Below are 20,509 nucleotides of genomic sequence, written 5' to 3'. Positions count from 1 at the left end.
TCTGAGTACAAGGGTAGAAATAGAGCATTGTTAGTTTGTGTCAGAATAATAAAACCATAGGTTTTTGAAAATTTGAGGCTATTCTGTAGCTCTGTATCTGATTACTTCATTTGAAAACAATGAGTAATTGACATTATAATGATTCTAAGTATGCATGCATGGATGTGTGTACATATACGTGTGTGTGTGATTTATTATATTCTGTTGCACAAGAAGTTTATAGTCTAATTAAAAGACAATACATATATGGGTTTGTGATGGAGACTGAAATGCACTACCTAGATCCCCCTTCAAGGAAGGATATTCTGGCTTCTGGGAGTGATGTAGGCAGATATCTTTCAGCTGCCAGCCTCTGGCAGCAGGATTACTTCTATTGCAGAGAGAGAATTGTCACACCTTTCTCAGTGTAGCCCACATTCTGACTGATGCCCAAGAGCAAAGGCCTGATCATTTTGGCCCAATTGGGAATAATTCTAACATGCAACTTAATTCCGGATCTCCTTCCAGAGTTGGCCAAGACTTGTTGGCCCTGTGTAGTTGGGTTTCTCTCTTAATACAATCCTGCTTTTTCCTTCTGCTTTCAGCATGCATTGGTCCCAAAGGTACACTTGCAGCAAATTCCTGTCTTCTTTGCTTCACAGGGGACCCAGCTGGCAAACACCCTTACATAGAACAGTGTTTTCCCTCAAGTCATACAAGAATGAAAGAAGGGAGGCTCATTAAAAAAAAAAAAATCTAGATTCAGCCTAGAAAATAAATAAATAAAAACAGGCAATATTTCTTTGGCTTGTTTCCTCACTATTTAGTTTATGCTATCTCAGAAGGTTTAGTTCATTGGGATTCTGAAACCCAGGACTGGAAATATTCCTTGTGGGTGTCATAATTCACAATGTGGATATACAGAAAATACAGTCTCTTTTTCACTGTCTTATTCTTTCTATCTCAACATTTTTATGAGGTGCTCCTCTGAGCCTATAGTCTTCTCTAATGGTTTTATGACTCCTCAGTATCATACTCATCCAAGTCTGCACAGACAGATTTCTGTCAAAAGCAATCAGTCTTTATGAAAGCTGCAAGAATAATGCTTCCTCTGAGCAAACCAAATCAAAGTGGTTCACACTTGTCATGTTGGATGGTAGCTTCAGTCTCCATTTAGAGTCTTTAGACTTTAAGTTTGAAGTAAGTCAATAACTTTCTTCTTTATTATCTGCAAAGTGTCTTGGTAGACAGATTATAGAGTTTCAGTTTCTCAGAATAATACACTTCACTTGAACCTCTGATTTTATCTATCTTTTTATGTTAGGCTTCACTTCTTTTATTCACTTAATTATATTAACTAGGCTGTTTCTAACCATCAACAGAACTCCATAGAACAAATACCATTGTGCTGAGGGAACATTTCTGCTTGACCAGTTCATAAGATCATCTTCTCATCATTGAGAATGTGCTAACAATAAAAGAACATATGTCCAAAAGAAGTTTTCCCCCACTGTTTTTTTTTTTTTTACCTCCAATTGGACTTGTTTTTTCTCATTTAACTAGAAAAAAACTTAAAGTGGATGAAATATCTGAGTCTTTTATAAATCTATAGCTTTAAAAATTCTATGTATATTTCTAATATTAAGGTGAGCAGCAGTACCATTTTACACTAGAATTTAAGGAAACAAACAAAAAACACCTTGCAGGATGCTTGCCACATGGTAATCATTCTAAAATCGCTGCCAACTGCTTACACAATCAGTGACACATAGGGATGTGCTCTGAAGGTATATTGGAAGGAAAGCAGCTGGAAAGGAAAAGAACAAGCAGAATTTAAATCCAAAATTTCTGATTCAAAAAGCAGCTCTACATTTTGTACACCTTAGCTTTTTTCCCCTGTACATGAATGCAGACCTAGGGAGCAAATGGGGAAAGATTAGTTATTCCTTCCAATTAATTTTACTCCCCTAATTTAAATGAGAATGTTAGCCAAATAGTAGAACATTTAATCTTCTGTTACTTCAGTGCATTGTTGGCACAGGAAGGAATATAAAACATAGATTTCCAAATCAACCAATTTGTTGACCTCCCAGATTGGGGAAATGGGGCATAACTAAAAATTGCTAAATTTTATGCTTACTTCAAGGGATGGTGGATGATAAAATAAAACCAAAAGTTCAGAATCTGTATCCTGCTCTGACCCAGTGACTTTATCAGGGTAAGTGACTACAGTTAAGATTGTGACAATAAGTATAAAATGGAGAAAGTCCTTTTAATTTTATGGTTGTCATTTGGAGAAAAAAATGTGTGCTTATATCAAGCAAAAGGCATTATTTGTAGTATTTGGGTGTTAGGAGATATTTTTCTCTCATTACATGAGTATCTTATTGGCCAAAGGCATTTTTATTTCTTTTGTCTTAGATATGCATCTGACAATCTATTTGACTATTCTCCAGAAAATGCAACTATGGAGAATTTCACAGAGAATCCAACCTGGCTGTCACACTTTTTTCCCTGTTTTCCAGTTATGATTTTCTTCTGCCACTGATACAAGCAAATTATTTGTGAGAGCTACAACAGCAAAATTTCTGTGATAGAAGGACAATACTTAAGGCATAGATTATTGTTGGCTTTTACTTTAGGGAAGTATATGGGCATGTTTATATTTAATACAAAAGAATACTGATAAAAATAAAGTTTAAACTTTGGGTTAGCAGAGAGGATCATAAAGACATCTGATAAGCAAAATATTACATCATTAATAAACATAGAGGGCACTATTTAAAATAACAGCACAAACCTCCCACAATACTTGGTACCAGAACTTGGCAGACAAGGAAAGCACAAATATAGAAGAAATGCCTGAGCCAAGCAGTTTATTACATAAAATGCACTCTATGCTGATGGTATTTTTTGTCTTACTTCATACTTAAAAGCTGATGACTATTGACGGCAACTCCAGAGATGCCCTAAAAGTGTTACAGTACATATAAGAGTTGGGGCACATATTTTAGAAAGTGATGCCATTGTAATGAGTGTTGACAAAAAAGGTTTACAGTAAAATTGTTTATTTAAAATGATGGGAAGTTACAGAAAACTTTCTTTTCACTAGAGTATCATTTGTAACAGAGACATATTCCCCCCAAAATGGAAAAAAAATCAGTTTTTGAGAGTCAAAAAAATACTCTTTTTATATGTATGAAACACAGATAAACATAGATATACTAAAATAAATAAAAATAAATCTGTGGTAATAAAATTTCATACAGATGCATTTAGGAAGAAAAAATATCTGAAAAGCCTTTTGAGGCGGGGGGATTATAATGAAAAAAGCTTAAGCAACCCTGGAATAGAATGTTGAAAAATAAAACTGCTGTATTTAATTCCACAAAAAAAGAAGATACACATACAGTGTTTACTTTCCAACTAAACTAGAAACAAATTTTCTTGTAGGATTCTAGCTGACTTAAAATGAAATAAAGGAAAGCAGTAAAACAGTAACATAAGGATAAAATTCAGGAATAAACAATTACTGATATGATCACTCACTTACTTTTCATCGAAAAAGGGTAACGTGTTACATCGCATGTAATAAAAGGAAAACAATATCAGCTTTTCATAAAAGACTGTAAATACTAAATGACATTTTAAATTTCTTCCTGTGAGTGGGTGTTTGGGGTAAGAATGATATGTAACTACATATGTAAATATCTTCAGATGAAATTTTTGCAGAAAATCTTTATGGAGTATCTACTCCCTGTCAGCACAAAGAACAGGCATGGTTCAGGTATGAACAAGGCAGCCTGCCTTAAGAATCTCTTCATTTCATGGGGGCTATGAAAAAAGTAGGAAGGTGTCTGATAAAGGAATGCATAGTGAGCTTTAGGAGCATAGGGACAAGGCTTTTCGCTTACTCAGATGTTTCTGAGAGAAGTGGCACGTGGGCTGAAGAATAATCAGCTTGTGAAGTAGGAGGACGACCTGGAGTTAGTATAAAGCAGGCATGAGACTGCCTGGTTAGTTTGGCGAAACCGCTTAGATTTAGGGCCTAAAACACATTTATCCATAGAAAAGAGATGAGACTAAAGATGTTGGAGAAGTAAAGTCAGAAGAGGTGATTAAAAAACAGTATAATTTCAATATATGACTTCCCCCCATCAACAAAATGATATAATATACACCAAACCCACAGTGCAAACTTATCAAATGCAAAGCAAGAGGGGTAAAAAAAAAAAAAAGAAAATCAGGGAATGAGTCATCTCAGATGTCCCCATGCCCTGCTAGTACCAAAGGGAATTTTTGAGAAAAGGAAAGACAGCCTTACCATAGAACTTCGTAAAGACATTAACAAGCACGAGACGTTATTTTGTTTATTGTGCAAATATGCAACAACTCTTTTCCTAAAACATCAGAGTCCTAATCTCTGAGTGTTTACCATTATATGATGAATGAGTATGTACGAATTTTTAGTCCAGGACTACATGGCTTCTTCCTAATGCTGACTTTTTAAATCATCTAGAGTTAATTTACATCTGTAATTAAGAGAACTGTAGGCTAGGTTGTAACTGCTAAAACTGGCTTGCTTGACACTTAGTTTTTTTGCATTAACTATCACCCAAGTCAAGGAAGGCAGTGTATTTCCATCTGCTTGCTGTCTATATCTTCTACTTTCCCTCCCTGTTTCCATCCCTGCACCAGCTTCCCACTTCTCATATGTTGTACCTCTGCTGACTGAACCATTCACAGATTTTTTTTTTTCTAATGGTACCTCCCATTATGTAATAGATTGATGAGCTATGACTTTTAGGTCTAATATTTAATTGCATAATGTAATAAACATAGATAGTGGTTTGTACAAAGTGCAAGAGGGGTCTGAAGGTTGAATGGAAAGAACAGATTTCCCAGAAAGAAGATGAGTGAAACTGGACATAAGTTTTGAAGACTTAGATAGGATTCAGAAACAGAAGGCTAGCAGGGAAGCTAAGAGAGAGTATGGTGCGTTTGAAGGACAATGAGGGTGACAGACTGTATCATTGCTCTCAATGTTTTGCTGTCCCAAGCTGTGAGAGGCTACTACTCTCCAACCTTATAACATCAGCCATGGTCGTGTGAGATCTGTAGGTGACATGTCCCACTTCCAAGCAGAAGCATTAAGAGCTCTGGCATGGTTATCTCACCTCGTTCTTCCCCTTGGTCACATGAATGGCATGTTCCACTAGAGCCTGCTCCTTCGGACTCCTTCCTGGACTAACGACAATACAGGGTAGAGCTGCGGGGAATTCACCATAGATACTACATAGGCGAGAAATAAACATCAGTGACAGCAAACCACTGAGATTTTGGAGTTGTTTGAAAACTGACTGATGCACTAACCTCTTTGACTTAAACATAGAGTTTATGTCAGAGAGTTAATTGTGAGAGGGTAAGTGCATAAAACCGGTTAGAAAAAGATCATGTTGAGCCTTGTATGTTAGAATAAAGTGTAATTTATTGTGTAACTAGAAGTAATTGCCTTGGCTCTAGGTTGATTCAACAAAACTTTTATTTAAGGCACCTACTACTTCATAAAAGGTAGTCCTTAACGGAACATTTATTCTGCAAATATTCATTGAGCATTAATGAAGCAAAGAGATTAAAAATTCAGCTATGGACAATGCATTTCTCTTGTCCTCAACTTGCAGGAAGAACAGTGTAGGAAACAAGTTGAAAAGCAGGCAATCACATTATAGAGCCAAATAAAAAAAGAATGACAGGGAGTCTCAGAGGAAGGACAGCTGTCTGGACTTGGTGAAACCAGGGAAGGCTTTCTAGAGAAACATCCAAGCCCTTAAAGACAGTTTAATAGAGGTTTGCTCCATGGTAGAACAGAAATAGTTTAAGAACACTAAAAAAGACATGGCTTGGAGAAAAATATAGGCATCTGTCAAACCTTTTATGTGGGGAAATACTATTTACTGAGTTCTCTGGGTGGAATTTATCTTTTCAGATTTGGAAGGCTGGCCTGCAGTAGTTATAACAAGTAAAGAAATGTTTAGTGTGAAATAACTCTCATACCCCTTTCAGCTCTCACTGTAATGATTTTAAGAGCCTCACAATTTATGATCAGGTCATGATCACTCACCTGTCCGCACATATTTGTTTCCCAACCCTTGAAGAAATTACTTTAAAATGCAACCGGGAGTTCTCTTCTCTTCTCCTTTCAAATGGAATAAATTTTTGATTTTTCAAAAATTCAACATTTTTCTCAGGCCAGATAAAGCAAACATTTCTCAGTGTTACAATATCCATAAAATCATCAGATGTACTTTTTCACAGAAATCCCTCTATCGTGTGTCTTATACTACCTGAAGTATTTATGCCTTAGAGGTCTTAAATCTTCATTATTGTTTCTTGTAATAACTAAAGTGTGCTTTCCTTTCTGTTATTTATCATCTGGTCATCCACGTTTTCTTTATATTTTCATGTGTTACACTGAAAACACGATGTGGACAGGTTTGATGATCTTTCACGTATGAATTCTTTAGCTAATTCAGACACCAGGATTCTGAGAACATCTTAACAAAAACAAAGTTAATAGACCTAATAGACTCGCTATAGCTGGTTAAATGTGATCCAAGGAAAATTAAATGTATAAATAAACCAAATAAAAATGGCTGATTTATTATATAAAAAATTTTTTTAGGAACTTTGGGACAGAATTGCACTTTTTAAAAATAGTTTCTTAGTAGATGCTAAAAACCTTGATAACAATAAACATAGTTGAATTTTTATTCATTACTTAATATGATCTGAACACGCTGCTAAGTGTGTCCAGTTCTCATAGTGAAATAAATTCTTACTGTTAGCTTCATTTTACAGATGAAGGATGGTAGCTTTGAGTGATTGACTTACCCGAGGCCATAGAGTTAGTCTAAGAAAGAGCTGGGCTTTTAACGTAGACCTTAAGCCCTTAAGGAATCCCTAGTTTATGTATGATTTGCTAGATTCCTAGTGATTAAATATTTGAGTGTTCCAATAATTTGATACAAAACTATTTACTCTCATTATGCTTTTAGTGACTTGAGCTCAAGTACACTTGTTACTGTCTAGCCAGTGATTCTGTTTGCCATTGTTCAATAATAAATAGGTGTGGAGAGAGGAAATATTTACTAGCATCTTGAGTTGCTAAATTGCTTCTCCCCTTTTACACTGATAATCACAGCCCTTTAAATAGCTCAGCTTCTTTAAATAAATAAAGGTAACAACTATTTTATGCCTTTTTGAAGTTGGTAGATAATCTTGAAAATGTATTTCCGTTAGTGATGTCATTAAGGATGCCTTGCCCAACTTCTCCTTTGACTTCCCTGCTCAAAAACTTTTATGGCACCCGCTTCCAGGTGAGAAAGGAGTGCATAGCCTCAAAAATTGCTATAAAGGACAAGCAAAAACTGGAGTTGCACGCTCTCTCAGCCTGGCACTGGACTAATGAGGTGCTATGTGGTAGGTAGTTGACACCTTTCTAATAGCTATCTTTTTTTTGTCATCAGAGTTCTTTGCATATCCTGATTTTTGTGATAAACAGAAGTTAGTTGATATCTAAATGATTAATCTGAATGGATATGAGTAGAAAACGTATTTTAAATTGGAATTAATTATTGAAAAATGTGTAAGTTATCTACTCAGAGACTTCTCAGTGGAAGGGCTGCAGATATCAGACTCTTCTTTGAGGTCTTCTCCCAATATATTCCACTCATAAAGGCATGCTTTTAAACCTCTATAGAATTTGTAGTTCCCAGTGTAAATATCCTAGTAGTGGGCTTCCACTTTTATTGATGGGAAAGAATGTCTAGTAGACCACTCTAAAAGATAATGAGGTAAAACAAAAGAGGATGAATATAATGTGTAAGAAATATATTTGCCTGCTTCTTTTTCAAGTGATAAGCTATAAATGGTGCTCAAGAAACAGTCAATAAATGCCCTTGTACATGATCTGTTGTCTTTATTAAGTTAATTATTTGATTGTCTGTAATATATGCTAACTTTGATTTCAGTGATTAAGGTTTTACCAGAGTTTTTCCAGCCAATATTCAGTGTTTTGTCCGGTGAGGTCTTTGTTTGACTACAGACTGTCTGCCAATTTCCCAGCAATATGCGTTCACAAATAAGTAACCACAAATCAGGCCCCATGGTAAGGTGTATATTACAAAACGTGTTAACCATGGACAGATGATTATAAAGTTGCAGCTATTACTGTTTATTACTTTGATGTAGTACAAGGGGAGAAAAGATGTGTGATTTTTCTTATTAACAATTTTAATTAACTTTTAATTGATTTCTAGGAAGATAAATGGTTTCATTACAGCATCGCACACTGAGCTCCTTGGTTAGGTATTAAACATCACTGCAAACTTCCTGACAGTATTGCTGATAATAGGGATTTTATGTTTGGTTATCTGTTCTAACATCTACATACTCATCTATAACAGTAAATAAATGAAACTACCTTGCTTAGCCAGCTCATATCACTTAACTTACATGACCTTATTTATGCTCCTCAATTAATTATGAAACAGAAACGGAAACAAATAATCCTGCATTTTACAAACATTCTAGTTCCTTTGACTCTATTAGATCTGTTAGGTATATGTCTGAGTTACCTTATATTTTTTAGAATATTTTCTTATAGCATATTACTCTTTATTCCATGAACATTAAATATACTTTCATGGAAGCTAGGCATTCAGTGAATTAAGTTGCTTTAAATTCGGTCAAAATGTGTCTGTATGTGTGTGGTGTGTGTGTATGCCTGACTTTGAACATATCATTTACATTTTATACATAAACTGACTTAAACAAAACTATGAAACCCTATTGATAAAAATGCCCCATCTAACAATTATTTTTAGTCCACCTGTTAAATATGTGTTTGGATATTTTCTTTCAACAAATTAATCCACTGTAAGATAGAGATTATTGTATATTTGAAAATTTAATAAATGAAGAGCTATGAGACATGCTCCTATTCTACAAGGATTTATGGTTATTGGGGGGAAGCTGTAAATAAAAAATAATGCAGGGAAATATTTGCCAAGCACTAAATTCTGATTTATAAAATGATCTATTCATCTCTAAATGCTAGAAATTTTCCTAGAAGAGGTTGAATTGGGGTTGGGATTTGAAGAATGGATGAAGGATTAGAATTTCAGAGGTTAATAAGGAATCATCACAGCAAGGCTTGAAGAAAATGTCAAAAATTGTTATGCTGAGTCCTCAGGAAATGTAGAAAATTGATTATATTTGAGCAGAGAGTTTTATAGAAGAGTGAATAGTAAGAGAATGATGAAAATGTAGGTTGGAATTAATTCATGCTTAAGAGTTGGACTTGTTGCTATATTCTATCAACATGTTGAAGGATTTCTGTTACTCAGGATTTCTAAATCTGGTGCAGAAGGTATTCCCCTTGAGAACTTCACCTTGCTCATTAACATATTAATGTCACTTTAAAAGTTCTGAAGTCATGAAAAATTTTAAATTTTTTTAATCCCAATTTTCAAAATTTATTTATTTGAGCAGAGACCTTCCCTCCTATCTCTACCTTCCCTCACTTTTTCCTTTAGAAAACATACTGGTGTCACACAAGACATTCACATTCCATGAAATGCAGCATTATGACAGTCAGAGGAGCACAGTTACAAACACAACTTTGCCATTTTAGGATTTATCATTTTCAACAAGTCACACACGTTCAGGAACCCCAGCCTACATGCTTCCCCAGTGTTTGCAAGGTGGATACATGTCTGCATATATGCTGTCAAAACACATCATATGACATTTGAGGCTTTGTGGATATTAAGTGGTTATTGTGTACCTGGCTCATAATGCATCCAAGTGTCTTGTTTTCCTTCCTTTCCTTAGCGACAGTTTGGGGCATAATTATAGTACATTTATGGCTTCTGAGATTTATTCCAGTTTTTTTGAGGAGCAATAACATAGAACAGTGTAACACAAATGTGCAGGATTTGATAATGAGATGTCATAAATTATATCCCAATTAATTTAGCTTTATAATATTAATTCTCAAAACACTCCATCAGAAGAATATTCACTCAAAATTTACTCACTTTATTTGATGTGAAGTGATCAATGTGTCTTAAAATTTTCAGTTACAGTGGGTTTATTGTAGCATCAACAATTCTTAAACACCATTTGGACTTCTTCTAATATTAAAGAAGAGCCCTTTGTAGTTTCTTCACAGTTACTATAGTTTCATTCCTGTTTGGGTTTTGGGGCCTATTTTGTTTTGACTCTCAGTTGCATGCATTATTTTATTCTAACATTCACTAATTCCATAAATATTTATTAGTTTCATATGTGAGATACTGTACTGAGGACTAGGGCACTGAGATATTTATTACTTGTTTAACTATAAGCAAGACAATTAAATTCCATAAGCCAGAGTTTTCTCAGTTGTAAAATAAGACCAATGATATTTATTTATAAGGACATTATGAGATTTAAATGTAGGAATATATGCTTGAATATCTATGTATGTATATGAATATATAATGTGCTAGAATTAAAAATAACTAGAATCTTAAGTTGTCACTCAGTAGGTTATGTTAAATTAATTAAAACCTAAATGTGGTTTTCTTATTTTAAAATTAAAAGTTATTAAAGAAATAATACAGGGAAAATTCAGTATTTTTGTAATGTGAGTTTTCTGTCATAGTATTGTTACTGTTACTGATATCAATTTATAAGTTAAGCTCATTTTGAATGAAGAGTATCAGTTAAACTATAGTACGTTTCATGTTCTAGACTTTCATACTACACTGTCATTATCTTTTAATTTTCTCCTTAGAGAAAAAAGTGTTTGTTTAGAAATATACTGTAATTCTTTAACTATCCCATTCTGACAGGGCAACAAATGTAATGTGAAAAAAGAAGCATAACCAAAAGTACTATGTAAATTTCTTTGTTTTTAATTTAGGCAACGGACCCTGATGCTGGAATAAATGGCCAAGTGCACTACAGTTTGGGTAACTTCAATAATCTTTTTCGTATCACATCCAATGGGAGCATTTACACAGCAGTGAAGCTTAACAGAGAAGTCAGGGACTACTATGAACTTGTTGTCGTGGCAACTGATGGAGCGGTACACCCTCGTCATTCTACTCTAACACTGGCTATCAAGGTTTTGGATATTGATGATAATAGTCCTGTGTTCACCAATTCAACATATACTGTCGTTGTTGAAGAGAATCTGCCAGCTGGAACCACTTTCCTTCAAATAGAGGTGTGTGGAAAAAGCAATTATTTCATGAATTCTATGTGATAGATTTGCCATTAATGTAGGTTTGCCAGACTTAGCAAATTAAAAAAAAAATCCAGTTAAATTTCAGTTTTACTAAACAATGAGTACATTTTTAATACATGTCTCTCAAATATTATATACTGTGTTTTATCGAATAACTCTACCAAAAATTAAGATATTTATCTCACAGTCCTACCCAAAATTAAGATATACCAAAATGAAAGGAAGAAAAATTGCCTTTGTAAGACATTAGTGAACATTTCTTAATAGATTTTTTAAATTTAAAAAGTAATGCTATATATTTATTATAACAATTGACAATATGATAGTCTATTTTTTAAAAAGTTAATAATCTCCCACCTTGTACCTCCAAAAGTACCCCAGTGTTAAATTTGTATGTGTGTTTGGTCACATTTATCTTTGTGCTCCCACAAATATGAAATGTTTATATATGTATATAAATATGCATGTGTGTAAGTATGTGTATATATGTATACATATATAGGTATATAGAATTGCTCTATATTTTACAGAAATGCCTATTATTTGTATTTTTTCCACTTCTGATATACAACTAGCATCCTTTCAGAAGTCTCATTCTCCTTTTCATTAGTGTCTCCATATCTTTAAGTCTCTTTTTTCAGTTCTCAAATACAGTATTACCATAAACTCTGGACATTCTGATTCAGTAGGTTAGGTTGGCCCAGAAACTTGAATTTTAACACCATGCCTTTAATTCTGACACAGGTGGTCTATGAAGTATATTTTGGAAAAAGAAAATCTAGTCCTTCCTTCACCTGAAATCCACAACTTGAATTTTGTTAGCATGGATTTCAAGAACTTGTATTTCTTCCTTAATTTGACTTAATATATGTTTACTTAGTTAATAAATATTAATACAAATCTGAAGAAGGCAGATACGACCAGGGAGAGGGACATTATTTCTCCATTTATTTTTCTATTCATCCATCCATTCATTCATGCATTCATTCAACAAGCATATTTCCAGTGTTTACTGTATGCTAAGTCCTCTGCTAGACTCTGGGGATACAAAGATTTCCTGCCTTCACTGAATTTTGATGTAGCAGCCAGACAAGTAAACTGCTAATCACTTAGATGTCCTTAATGCAAGGACCTCTGTAAAAAGTTGATTTCTAAATGGTGCACTGAGGGGCAAGTAAGAGTTATTCAAGCAAAGGGGAAGAAAGATTATTCAAGGCATTGGAAGAACCTGGTCAAAATCCTACAGGAGAGGACAAAGTGGAGGGCTAAAGGTCTGAAAAATGTGTAGGTCCTCCTCACCATGTTAAAGAGATTGAAATTGATCCAAAATGAAGTGGAAAACAGGAAGGATTTTCGGTAGGAAAATGCCTTAATGAAATCTGTGCTTTAACGGTGTCTTTCCAGTTGTGATGGTGATGATTGATTGGAGGGAGCCAAGACTGAGGTTCACACAGGTGCTTGCCCGACTGCATGCACATGCTAGCAAACCCTCATCTTCCCCACTCCACCCTTGTTCCATCTGTTTCCTCTACCAGAGTCGCCTTTGCCAGGCTGTGCTACTGAATGCAGTGATCATCTACAAGACTTCCACTGAAACCTGCTTTTTTCAGCTGACATATTTTTTTGCCTTCTGTTTTCATGTTTATGTTTTATTTCTTCTTTGAGATAGTAGCCTGGAGGGCAGAATTATGTCTGTTCACCTTGTGCATCTCTATAGCACCTTGTACATAACAACTACTCAATAAATACCAGTTAATGAAAGGAGGTGTAACAGAATGATCTCTAGAAATGTACTGTAGGAAGCCTGTGGAAAGATATGATTGCTTATATTTCCTTCATTTTCTTATAATCCTTTAAAAATCTATTGTATTTATGGAAAGCACACAGTAATATTTATTTTTATTTAAATATTATTTTTCGTGGTTATGCCATCAGCAGGAAATAATAAACAATCATTTATGATAATTTTTATTTCTTTACTATAGTATGACCCTTTTAAAATAAATAGAGTAACGAGATCAACATTGACAAAATCTCGTGGGTCTCTGACTCTGCCTCTATCTTTCTTTTTCTCCCTTTTCTTCTATCTGATAAATTACTTTTTAAAGAGTGCTTTTCTCTGAAACATGTCTTTTGATCATCATTAAATTCATGCTGTCCTAGGCACTGACACGTGACTTCCATCAGTCCTGCATTTCTTTCTTTTGGCAGTGACACACATATAACGGTTCTACTACTTAACTTGTTACAGGCCAAAGATGTTGACCTTGGAGCGAATGTATCTTATCGGATAAGAAGCCCAGAAGTGAAGCACTTTTTTGCACTGCATCCGTTTACAGGAGAACTCTCCCTTTTGAGGAGTCTGGACTATGAGTCATTTCCAGATCAGGAAGCAAGTATCACTTTTCTCGTGGAGGCCTTTGATATTTACGGAACAATGCCACCTGGTATTGCTACTGTCACGGTGATAGTAAAGGTAAGAAATGGACTTGACTTCTGGTTGCCACTTTGCTCTCTCTATGTGCAGTTTCTGGGTTGTTTTCTTTAATATTATACCTATGATACTTCGAGGCAGCAATTCATAACTATGCAGTGGTACTGTGAAGTATTTACAAAGACTTGACAAATAACTATATTATTTAACAACAAAATATAAATTTGAAAGATCTACTAAATAAGAGTCCAAACACTGTGGCTCCCTGGGTCTGCCATTAGCGCTGTGATTTCAGTCAAGCCATAATTTCTCTGGACTATGCTTTAGTCCAAATTCTATAGCACCAGCAATAATAGCTTCATCCAAACCCTTCGACTTAACTTTTTTTTTTTTAATGATTCTGCAAGTTTAAGAGTCTTAAAGCCCCAGAACTAATTAGTTTAGTTTAGTTTGGAACTCAAGATTCTGGAATGGCATAAGCTTTGGAATCAGATGGAATTGGGGCTCATTTCTGGGTCAGCCATTTTCAAGTTCTGTGACCTTGGAGACTCTCCTAACCTCTCTAGATTTTGTATATCACTTAGTAAAATACCCTGTGCCAAATAATTGCCCCAAAGAGCGTGTCATCTTCCACTTCTGGGTTTCTTGTGATTTTTTTTTAAGGTGCGTGTTTGAAAAAAGACATGAAAAAAGATTTATCAGTCCTCACATATTAGTATATGTAAAGGTCATCTGAGCTGCATGCTAAACTTTCAGATTCCTCTGTTTCCTACCAAAGGAGCACCTTCCCCACGGGGAGCATCTCAGACATCAGTTTTGTTGAATTGTACACAGATGATTCTCATACAGGTTGTGTGGCTGAGAAACATACTTCAGTTACAAATTACACATGCCAGTGACCTTCAAGTTGCTTTACTAAATGAGTTTGGTACTGAAAAAATGACTTCAAGTGACCTTTATTTCTTTGGTGATACAGCATAAAAGTACTTTCATATTCATGTTCTGTATGTTTTTGGTCGGGGGAAGGAAACACAAATTTGAAACCACCTTCTTAAGGTGTTTTTCTGGTACCTGACTGGAGTTTGACTGGTTGAAAAGACAGAACTAGTCAGAAAGAAACAGATACTTACACAGAGTGATAGCCAAAGAGTGAGAGAAGAGAGAGAAGGAAAAGGCAAAGGGAAGAGTGCAAAGGATGTGGAAGATCTATATGATAAATGAAGACCTTACAGAGAAGTTTGTAGAAAGTTTCAGTAAGTCCGTGAATGAAATAGGTGAATGAGATTGAGTAACCAATTTAAGTTTACTTTGCTATAGATATTTTGATTCACATTTTATTCACAAATGTAACTATGTTCTATCAAAAATTTATGATGGATAATGATGCCTCAGATTTTGCCAAATGACCAGTAAAACCAAGTTTTCCATTTTAAAAGTATCTATGAAATTAGGCAGAAGAAAACATGGAAATAGGTGTAAGTTTAGAATTAATGTTTAGTTATCAATTCAGACCATAGGATTGAAATACAAATTTGGCAACCACACATTGCTCTACTAAACCAGGAACTATCTGATGACTTCTTGCAGTCATCTTGCATCACTAGACATGTGTAATAACTGAATGGGATCAGGTTATTTGGCTCACTAACTCTGTTAGGTTGTCTGATCCCAGTAATCATGCAGAAAATCACATGAACACCTATGTTCATTTAAAGTTTGCTGCCCTTACATTTCAAGTTGTATTGGTTCCCATGAGTTGCTTTTAATTTGTTCTTTTGAAGTGCCTAGAGTTACAGTCTATAATGTGTTTGAGGTGAATTGTTTAGCAGAATTCACCTGTGGTAAATTCCTCAAGATTTTATACCATCTGGTTCTTGCTGGCTACCTAAAGAATGTAGGAATGTCTGGGGATGACTCCAGTTCTCGAAAGCAGTTTTCAGGAGAGGGTTATAAAGCACAGAAGGTCATGGGCACCTTTTCTACAATGCTCATTTTTGTAGGGCACAGCAAAGTATAAATGATGGAATAAGAAATAACCACTTTTGTTGAATTTTTGTTTGATTGTTTAACTGATAAATAACTAAGGTATGCAGTTGATTTTCTTAGACAATAAAATACTGATATACATAGAAGACTATTGGGGATTTCATCAATCTCTGATTAGAGTGACTGTATTTATCATATAGGTAAATGCTCTAGTGCTCTTCTTGACTGGAAGATCTTTGGGTGTGGATTTTTCGTTTGTGTTTTGTTGTTGTTAAAATAATCCTGCAGTCGGAATAGGACATGGGGATTATTTCACAGCCTTTTCTTTACACCTGACCTGGGTGTATCTGTTGGTACACAAATGATGCTGTTTCTTCCCTGAGTCCTGCTCTCTCCTTTAAACTACACTGGAAAGGAGAACACATGTCCTTCCATTCTCTGATGCCCTAAAGCTGTCTGGAGTGTTTTATTAGGGTCTGGATTCCTTCTTTCTCAGGGGTTCACAGTGACTCTGAACCTACTTCTTCCATTTTGTGTCTCTCTATCCTAAGAATTTTATCTGTTTCAGGGAGTTGTAAATGTATCTATTTCAGGGACTTAAATTTTTACTCAGCATTAAGTTCTCTTTGGGACTAGCAACTTGAACTATCAACATCCTTTCTTGGGTAACCTGCTTTACTATTTGTATCTCTCTTTCCTGAGACAATGATTTTCAGTGCTCTAGTGGCCTGGGGAAGGATCAGGGGGCAACATGAGATCAGGGAGGGCCTGAGGGGCTTCAGTTCAGATTTGGAAATGTTATTTGGTCACACTATGGTGGTGTGACATTTAGACATTTAGAAATCTGCTCACAAAAATATTTTAGAAACGTGATAATATTGGTGGTTATGAAGATGTCATGATAGGTACAGACATGGAAAAGTCTGAGATGAGACTGACTTAAATGAACTAAATGAGCACAATGTCTTCTGGATCATGTGAAAAATTTAGGCTCTCTTACCCTGGCCTTGCCCACCCCTATGGCTGATGGCACTGAACACTAAAAACATTTTAAATTGAAAAATGGTCCATTTATTGGCTGTCTGGACAATAAAGAGAAGAAAAGATTTGCCACTAATGACCTTCTCTTGTTCTTCTCAGATTCAGAGATGGATTCTCAAGCGGTGTAAAGCGTTCTCTCTTAGGATGGATGTGGTTGGTAACGGGGTGTTACAAACCCTCTCAGACCCTGGCTTGGCTGCTCTGGTTTCAGTTCAGATTTATTTGCTTTGCTTTATGTTTTTATTTATTTATGGATGACAGAAGTTATTGGAGTCAAACTGAGTCCAAAACTATCATCTGAACAAGCAGAATGCCCCCTAAATAAGTCCCATTCTCTATGTAGGACTTGAGTCTCTTGAAATGCCTTTTGTGTTCCTTGACCACCCCTTTCTTTTAACACAGGGGTATCACTGACGGCTTCTACAGCAGCAGGAGGGAAGAAATTATTCGTGGATGGGCTCTTCTTTTCTTTGGAAATAGAAGAGTGTTGATCTAATTTTTATTGTCTCAGTTGCTCTATCTTATTTGGAGAAGTCAAACCATTTCATTAGTCAAGGCTTCCTGATCTGTACAAAGTTATTTCTGATTTATTGTACATTTAAACCAAAATTTAATCAATATTTGATCCTAGATATTTTCAGTGCCCATTTTTTAAATTTGTCAAGGTTATTTAAGAATAATATAATTTGCTGTAACATTTCTCCAAATGCAGGCTGCCACTTGCTTTCCTTTCTCCTGATCACTCAGGGTAAGATTATCACAAAGAGAACTTTAAAACCCTATTATATACTATCGGGCCCATAAAAATATCATGCTTGTTTGTTTTGAAGAGAAGAATGGCACACAATTCTCATTTCCCCACAAATGTAAATCTTTCCCAAGCTTGCAAATTTTCTGCTGTTGGTCTGTTTACTTGCAGTACTGACAAGCTGTTTCGCTGATAACATAATTGCATGGTATTTGCCAAGAGATATTTCTACCCGAAACAGTCACTGCAGGGAAAGCATCTTGAAGATCTCTCTTTGAAAAGAAGCACAAACATCATTTCTTTTGTAAAGAAGGAAAAAAAGGAAAAAAGAAAGTTCAGGCACTTAATATCTAGTCCGTCAAACTTATTTAGAATTGGAGTAATGATGGGAAAATTGAAGTAATATCTATTTTGAAACAAAAATATTTTCAGTAGAGGAAAATAGAATTTTATCACAGACACCTGCAAAGAGCTTTCATAGTGTCAAATTTTAAGGAGCCAAAACAAAACCAATGATAGTCATACAAATAGTATGTACTTTTGTCTCAAAGGTTGTGTAGAACTGTGATAAAACAAGGCCTTTTTAATTGTACATTCATTGAATATCTATAAGAATTGAATTTGTGATGATAGTAAATTACATGATATGGGTAAATCTCTGGAAAAGAAAAATAAAATTCTGAATAGTTTCAAACATAAAACCCAGAAAAAAATCTGCCCTTACAAACTGAGTTATATAATATATAAAATACACAGAAAGAAAAGATCCATTTTCTAGAATAGGCCAAAAGCTGAATACAAGCCAGAAAGTTTGAAATATTTAAATATATATACAATTCTGGGCTGCATTAAAAGGTGTGTAAGATAAACAGATGATTTAAGCCATTTTCTGATTGTAATTTTGGATAGAATGGCTGCATGGAAGGAGGAAAGAGAATGAGGGAGATGTTTCTGTGGAAGAAGGGGACTGAATTCACCTGTGGTTGTATTTGCCTGTCAGAGAGGTTGCAGATATGGAAACAGGCAGGGATAGGTCAAAGGATCAGAAATGAAAGACTATCCACAGAGGATGAGGTTATTCGGAAATGCTTTGAGTCTTGGAAGATGAAGCTAGCATTTTCATCTTTCAGAGGTATTTCCTCCCCTAGGCAGAAAAAAAAAAAATGTTCTTAGAACATAGAATATAGAAAAGAGAATGGTTTTTCTAGATAGAAACTCAATGCCCAGCACTAAGGCAACATTTACCAGACCATGGACGCCTGGCAGTCAGTGCTGTACCGCCTGTGTTCTGTGGTGACAGGGTTAGTAGAGCTCTTGTTTTGGTTTGGTCAAAGGAGCTGTGGTTTGAGAGACCAGAAGGTAGCCCAGGACTCAAACAAATCAGAAACTCTGGAGTTTCAAGATTTATAGCATCTTTCCTTCCCTTACTCTAGAGGGAGGAGATTGAATAAAAGATGACTTCTGTGGACCATCTAGTGGGAGTATGTTCTAATAGACTGATCATTATTTTTTATGACTTGTGTCTTTTGCCCTTGAGGTTGGCTGACCTAGAGAAAATACTTGCTTTGGACTGTGGCCTCCAAATGTTCCCCTCTGTTATAATCTGCCCTATCGAATTCTTAGTAGTGTCTTCTTTCTGATATGTTTACTTCCTTATTTCAAAAGATGCAAGTACATCAAGGAGAGCATGCCCTGGGGCTGAGTCAGATAGTTTCTTAAAGCATCTGCCTACTCTTCTGTTCTATAGTTTTACAACTAAGATGTAACCTACTTTCACTGAAGAACAAAGCTAGAGGAAACAAAAATGTACATCCCACCAGAAATAAAGATAGTATCTCAACAGTAATAATCCATATTTCTATGGGCCACTCTCATGGTCCCACTGATTTCTAGAAGTCTTAAAAAAGTTCTTCACTTGTATACAAAATTAAGTAGCTTTACCCTCCAGTAATTATCGCATTCTTTCCTGCCTGCCAAGGCGATTGAGACCAGTTTTGCTACCGCCACATGTCTCTCAAATTGAACTGTGTCTGGTGGGGGTGATGGATGCTGATAAGCCTTGTAGATACTAGTTACTGCTAAGTGCTGGCCCCATTCTGCATCCTATCATGACTGTAGCTGCTGTCCCCACCCTGATGAATTAACTACCACATACTGGGGGCACTCTTGACATACTGGAATCCTCAGTATGAACTCTGAACACTTAATTCACCAAAGTCATACAATATTGCAAACAGTAATAAACTGTACCTTCAATATATTAGTATCTTCAAGGTCTCTCACGATATAGTTCTTAGAGCCCTAGCTCCTCAGGATGGTAATGGGTGTCTCATAGACAAAGAATTACATAGACAAATGGATTTGGGAAACACTGGGATATACAAAACTAAACAGACCTCTGCACTGTAAGCCTTCATATAGGATCTGTAAACATGTTAGTGTACATCATAGATCTCAAGAAAATAAAATGTATTTCCTGAAATTGATCATGGGATTCTTTTTATTTGTAAAGCTTCTGATAGGACTAATTTTCCAAAGAATGCAATTTGGTAAGGAAAAAAAAAACTTTGTTAGGTTTTAGTGAAAAGAACTATCTGTAGGGTTAAATATTGAATAAGTTGTTGTTTTAAATGTACAAATACAACTGCTGGAACTATCTTGACCAAAAATAAAGAAAAGAGCCTTGTAAATAATTATAAAAATTGTCTTCAGGGAAATAGATTAGCATTACACAATGTTTAGAAGCTCACTGGGTTGCCAGGATAGTTGGAAGAAGTTCTTAAAATGTAAAATAATTTTGGAAAGAGATATTTAAAAATTTATGTGTGGAATTTTAATGCAAAACTTACTTAAGTCATTTTACATATAATCTTCTGGTGACTTTGCCAGTTTTTTTTTCCTCCTCATGTCCAAGTATCAGAATGATGCCTTTAGGATCTGACACACCAGAATTAAATCAAAGCTGTATCTTTTATTAGCCTGATAATCATAAACAACTTAGTTTCTCTGAGCTTCAGTTTCCTTA

At 35.3% G+C, this 20,509-nt stretch overlaps 1 protein-coding gene across 1 annotated transcript in view; it reads left to right on the top strand.

Moving 5' to 3' along the window:
- Positions 1–20,509, top strand: part of PCDH15 (protocadherin related 15) — a 1,335,438-nt gene that overhangs the window by 1,171,761 nt on the left and 143,168 nt on the right. The window contains exons 24-25 of the mRNA XM_032491427.1: positions 10,949–11,254; positions 13,527–13,751. Coding sequence (XP_032347318.1) covers positions 10,949–11,254; positions 13,527–13,751 — 531 coding nt within the window. The remainder of the gene's footprint in view (positions 1–10,948; positions 11,255–13,526; positions 13,752–20,509) is intronic.

Source organism: Camelus ferus, chromosome 11, assembly GCF_009834535.1.
Source record: "Camelus ferus isolate YT-003-E chromosome 11, BCGSAC_Cfer_1.0, whole genome shotgun sequence".
In the NCBI taxonomy this organism is placed as follows: Eukaryota; Metazoa; Chordata; class Mammalia; order Artiodactyla; family Camelidae; genus Camelus; species Camelus ferus.
This window is presented reverse-complemented; position numbering and strand designations above follow the sequence as displayed.